Below are 6,000 nucleotides of genomic sequence, written 5' to 3'. Positions count from 1 at the left end.
GCCGCGGAGCCTGCGCGTCCCGGGGCCTGGCTCCCCACCGGGGGAGGCCACAAAAGGGAGGGGGCCCCGGACCCCAAAAAAAAAAAAAAAAAAAAAGAAAGAAAAGAGAAACAGAGAAGAAGGAATTTGACACTCTGTAAGGCTCTTTAATTGTTGGGTATTGCAGCTTTGTAATTAATGACTAGCTTCCGGGTACAAGGCATCATTCACCTGTAGCGTCTCTAAGCTGCTTCTTCCAAGAGGAAAGATCAGTCTTTGGTGACAACACAAGCTACAAAACTCCAAAACGAGAGAATGACCCTGTCTTCTGATGGAAGCACTGTTTCCATCACTGGCTCTGTTGGGAGACAGGGACCAAACATGGAACGCCCACTCTTGGTTCAGTCCCATAATCCACGGCCCAAAGTGTTAAGAGGCAGAAAAGGAAGGATTGGGTTGGAGAGAGTCGGGGATGTGACTGGCCACTGGAAAACCTCGAGGCTGGAGAGTAAGGCTTTTAGATGGTCTATCAGTGGCTTATCTTTACATTCTCCAACACGTTACCCTCACTAATAGACGCCAAGCTCCTGCACCAGCACCGGACACCTTTCTGCCCCGACAACGTTCCCGGCCTTCCCTCTGGCGCAGCGCTGCCCATGGCTCCGGCCACACCAACCTGAACACACAGCTCTTTCCAAGCACCAGGGCCTTGATCGGGCTGCACGTTCTCCTTGGAATGCCTGCTGCCTCTTCCAATCTCCTTTCTCCCTCTCTTCACCACTTCAGACTTGTCTGTTCTCCACCAGGTAACTGTTTCAGAAGCCCGTGCAGTCACTCTTGTTCCTGATGGTTCTTTCAGAACTTCTACCATGTGCCACGTGTAAGCCTAGCCTCCCTTCTCCTTGCGGTCTACTTGACCTTGCACAGACTACTCTCATGGTACCACTTGCCATATGGTGCTTTGGTACCCTCCTTTGCCTGCAACCCAAGCTTTAGCCTTCTCAGTATTCTCGGTACCTATACCGTGGCTGATGGATGATGGAAACTGGGTAACTCTTTATTGAGTCAGCTGGTGACTTGGCATCAGTGAGAGGCACCCGTGCCTTAGGAACTGGACTTCCTTTACTGGCCTTCTCGCCCTGATACCCACGGCTCTCCCCACTGTCCACTCCAGCAATTCTGGCAAACACAGCGTGAATTCTGAGCTCAGCCCCCAGAGAGGAAAGGAAAAGCCATTCATTAAATGTGTCTTTGGGAGCATTATTTTCTTCCCCGAGTTGATGACAGCAATGGTTCCAGATAAGATTGAGGAAGCTTCTAATTAAGCCACAAGAGGACTTTCCCGCTCTCACAGGGGCCTGGGCCTGTTCAGGTAGAGATGATGGGTGTGGAAGGGTCTCTCTGGCAAGAAAACGAGAAGCCCTTCACGCTGACAAGGAGGCAGTCTGGACCCAGTGCCATTTCAGGTGAAGCTCCTGAAAAATATACAGCCCCCCCCCCCCGCCGTGCTTTTCATCTGGGTCTAGCCACGCTCCTTTGCTCATTTACTCACCACCTCCGCCCCTTGCTCTGTTTACTGAAGTCTGAGCTTGGAGTATGCTGAGCTCTGGGAAGCCAAAGATAAATATGTCCAGTCCTGGAAGGGGCACATGGTCCAGTTACAGCTATTTATTTCGATAGTTAGACCTACAAAGTACTATGAAAGCGATAGGTCCTGAGTGCTGTGAAAGGGTCATGGAAGGCTTCCCGGAGGAGGTGATGCCTGCGTTGTGTCTTCAAGGTAAGCAGGTGTCAGGTGGAGAAAAGCCTGCTTTATACACCCTGAGCTACCGCGTTCTCTCACCATGGGCCTTACTCCTGGCTGCACACTGAATCACTGGGAGACCGTAAAGCGTTTGGGCCCATCTCTGAGGGTAGGACTCAGACACCAGGATTTTTCCATTGCTGTCTGGTAGACACTCAACATGATTTGAACCTGTTTGCTGTACCAAAGCACGTGGCTGAGTTTCCTTAGAACCTTTTCACCTGTTACGGAGAGCACACGCCATCCCTTTTCTAATCAGGCTGCACAGCGGGAATCCTGATCATGGGCTCCAATCACCTTTCCAGCCCAGACCCCCAAAACTGGCTTCAAAGGCTCCCTCTGCAGCCGTCCTGGGCCCCGAGCCTCCATGGTGCTTCCGTCAGGCCCAGTCTCGCCCTGGCTTTGCATGGTTGTTCCCTCCCCGCCTCACTCCTAATGCCACCTAGAGCCTCCGGTGCTCACACAGGCCCCTCGTCTTACACTTCCTGGTCCAGCACTGATGCTATTGAGAGCTCCCGCCTCCTGTGTGAACAAATCTGTTTCACCCCAGGCTGTTAGTCCTGGGGAGCTCTCTGCCATCTCTGTTGTATTCCCAACAAATAGCAGAGTAGCTGGCACACCGTAGGTGCTTAAGAAATGTGTATAAGATTCACACAGAGTAAAGGTGCAGATGAACTACTCCATGAGTGTAGAGCTCTATGTTTTCAAATTGTCTTAAATCACCTGAAACAGTTTCCACTGTCCAATCCGTCCTTGAGACGGATGCTTTTGTGACCATGTGCTTGGTTGACCACTAGGTGGCGATGTCCTGCCTCTAAAAGTTCTGTGGGCTGTGAATGTGCCTTTTGGGGAGGCGGGGGGCAGGGAGGAAGCTTTGTTTCTTTCACTCCCAGCACCAGGCCAGCCCTTTAAAAAACCGCAGACCAGGCTGTGCTCCTCCCAGACTCCCCCTTTCCCTCCGTGTCACCCAGCTGCATCCCTGCAGCAGTCAGCTAATTTGGTTGCTTTGTACCAAATAAAGCCTGAGGCAACACGGTCACTCAAAACCAGGGGCCTTTTCCCTGCAGTTTGGGGGCCGGTACCAAAGGAAGCAGGCAACCCACTGGGTTTTCATGAAATATATCTAAGAACTCATTGGTAGCCTGAGCTGTGGCCTGAACCACTGCAGGGACCAGATGCATCAATATTGCGGTGGCTCGCAGATGGCCTTGGGTTCAGGCCCCCGGTCCATCCCTTAGTGGTTCAGGGACCATGATGCTCCTCTGTGTCTGCTTGTGGCCAAACGCATGGGGACATATCCATGTCTCCCCCTGCACTCGCAGGCTGCAGTGGGGGGACCCCTGGTGCATTTGTACGTTTCAGGGGTACAGCATAATGATACATGTACATGCTGCGACATGACGGCCACAATACGGTCACTTAATACACCTATCACCTCACATAGTTACAATTTTCTTTTCCTTGTGATGAGAACTTTTAGGATCTACTCCCTTGGTAAATTTAAAATATATAATACAGTACTGTTACCTATAATCACCATGCTGTATCCCCAGAACTTACTTATAACTGGAGGCTTATACCTTTTGACCACCTCCCCCCATTTCCCTCACCTCCCCCCATCGCCCCTGGCAATCACCAATATGGTCTCTGTTTCTATGAGCTTTTTTTTGTTTTTAGATTCCAAATATATGTGAGATAATACAGTATTTGTCTTTCTCTGAATGACTTATTTCACTTAGCGTCATGCCCTCAAGGTTCATCCATGTTGTCACAAATGGCAAGATTCCCTTCTTTTTGATGGCTGTATACTATACCACTGCGTACAGACACACTGCATTTTCTTTACGCCTTTGGGTGGACACTCAGGTTTCTTCCATGTCTTGGCTATTGTATATAATGCTACAGTGGACATGGGGGTGCAGATACCTCTTCAAGATAGCGATTTCATTTCCTTCAAATAAATACCCAGAACTGGGATTGCTAGATCGTATGGTAGTTCTATTTTTTAATTTTTTGAGGAGCCTCCATACTGTTCTCCACAGTGGCTGCACAGATTTTCATTCCCACCAACAGTGCACGAGGGTTCCCTTTTCTCCACACCCTCGCCAGCACTTACCCCTTGTCTTTTTGATGAGAGCTATTTAACAGGTGTGAGATGCTATCTCATTGTGGTTTTGATTCATCTGGGGAACTTGTAATGAAAATGCAAATCCCTGAGCTCTACTCCCATCTACTCTGTTTCAACCAGTTTAGATGGGACCCAGGCCAGGGTGCGTCTAAAGTCCAAATGTGTTTCTACTGAGAGGCCAGGGATGAGAAACAGTGGTTTTAAAAGATAGAAACGTCAGTTTGCAACGAGACAGTCTCATGAGTCCTGCTCTGAGCATGGATTAGCTGTGTCACCGACCCTGAGCTACACACTCCTTTCCATCTCATCTGACTCTCGTTACATGAGGATAGCAGTGCTCACCCAGACCATCCAACGCAATGGGATGTGAAAGTGTTCCAGAGATTGTAAATAACAGAACAGCATGCATTTGCCAAGTACTCACTAAGCACATACTCTTAATACGTGATTGATGAACTTTGGGCAAATGCAAAGCACTGTTTTCAAAATCATCATGTTAATGGGAGCTGGCCTCCTGCCACGTGTGAGCCACCTGAGCACAGGTGCAAGGTTTCTGTCACCCTCCGTGAGAAGCACATAGCCCGTAGTCAATAAACGTTTGTTAGATGCATGGTTAATGGACAAATAAAAAGTGTGAATGTCAGGGAAACCAAGACCCGTTAACCTGTTTGGTGTTTTTCAAAATATCTAGCACATGGCCAGGCACACGACAGGTGTCTAAGAGACACAATGATTTAGAGCAGTGGATGGAAGAGTATTTCTTCAGTTTAAGATCTAACGTGAGGTAACCAGTCGTGTCTTTTCATCTCTGATTTCTACACCAAGCAAGCAACTATGTTTGCCCCACATAACTACTGCCATTCAGAACTAAGGAGTCAGTTTCCTAATTACCTGTAGCTCTGAGCACAGCTGAGAGAGTGTTTCTTCAACAGCAAGTGACTCTAGGAAAGAAAAAAAAACCCACACAATTAAATGGACACACACTGAAATGCAGAATTTGTTAACGGAATGAACGGAGCACAGATTTCAAGTCGGCATTGACGTCACAGAAAAAAATACAGCTTCTGTGGACTTTCCTTCTCTATTCTGTCTAAAGGGTCCTGTTTATAAAGAGGGTGATTTGGAGCCATGTGTTGACGCTAGATAAAGGTCAACATTGTTCCATGGATGCATTTCTGAGAAACAGGAGAGCCCCACGTTCACTTTGTGTGGTCCAAAGCGATTCCACATTCTGTTGTGCTTTTGCGGGTATGTAGCACGTGCAGGCACGCACACGTACACACACGTCTGTGTGACACATCTAGGACCTAGATCTGTATGTCCTTCATACAGGTGGATGTTCAGAAGTCTAGGGAAGTGGGGTAGCAGAGCTAAGACCACTGCTCAGCGCCACCAACTCGTCCCAGTCTTCCACACCGGCTACAGAGAAGCCCGCAACCTCGCCGTCTTATAGCTTGAACGGGGTGGACTCTGGCCACTTGTGGTTTCCCGGTCTCAGCTTTGCCTGTGTTTGAACTTTCCCCTAGTTCCATGAGGCTGTGGTCAGACCTTGCATGTGGCCGACGCTCACGGATGAGCGCATGCTGCCCGTCCAGCAGCTGTCCTCAGCTCTGTGAGCCCCACGAGGCATAATGCACTTTTATCACTGATCATGGCTGTGCGCTTGGGGTCTGGCACAGTGCCTGGTACACCGTAAACATTCAACAAAAATATGGTGAGTGAGTGAATGAACAAATAAATTCAGTTCCTTTGGGTTAAAAAAAAAAAAAAAAAAAGTCAAAGCAAGAAGCCAACTGCTAAGACACTGTTTTCATTCTACCCCTGAGCTAAACTGGCTCTGAACTGTGTGGGTCTCCTGTGAGTGCATCTGACCTGAAAAATTTCAACTCCAAGATCACATGCTTCAAAGAGGGCATTAGAGCTGACAAAGCCAGATGGTAAGACGGTACCAGAAATCCATGCAACAACAACAACGTTGCCCCTACTCCTTCAGCCTGTGCGCCAAGCACTGTGTGTGAGGGATCTGGGGGTCTTCTGCCCTCCAAGACCCCCAGTCTAGCGGGGAAGAGAAACATGCAAATAAATGATT

The 6,000-nt window shown here is 48.8% G+C and overlaps 1 protein-coding gene across 1 annotated transcript in view; it reads right to left on the bottom strand.

Annotated features, from left to right (window-relative positions):
- FAM135B (family with sequence similarity 135 member B) overlaps window positions 1-6,000 on the bottom strand; it is a 162,699-nt gene that overhangs the window by 28,453 nt on the left and 128,246 nt on the right. The window contains exon 8 of the mRNA XM_029222947.1: window positions 4,803-4,852. Coding sequence (XP_029078780.1) covers window positions 4,803-4,852 — 50 coding nt within the window. The remainder of the gene's footprint in view (window positions 1-4,802; window positions 4,853-6,000) is intronic.

Source organism: Monodon monoceros, unplaced genomic scaffold (genome assembly GCF_005190385.1).
Source record: "Monodon monoceros isolate NGI ecotype Baffin Bay Population unplaced genomic scaffold, NGI_Narwhal_1 Super_Scaffold_14, whole genome shotgun sequence".
Taxonomy (NCBI): Eukaryota; Metazoa; Chordata; class Mammalia; order Artiodactyla; family Monodontidae; genus Monodon; species Monodon monoceros.
The sequence above is the reverse complement of the archived record's forward strand: the minus strand, read 5'-3'. Positions and strand labels throughout refer to the sequence as shown.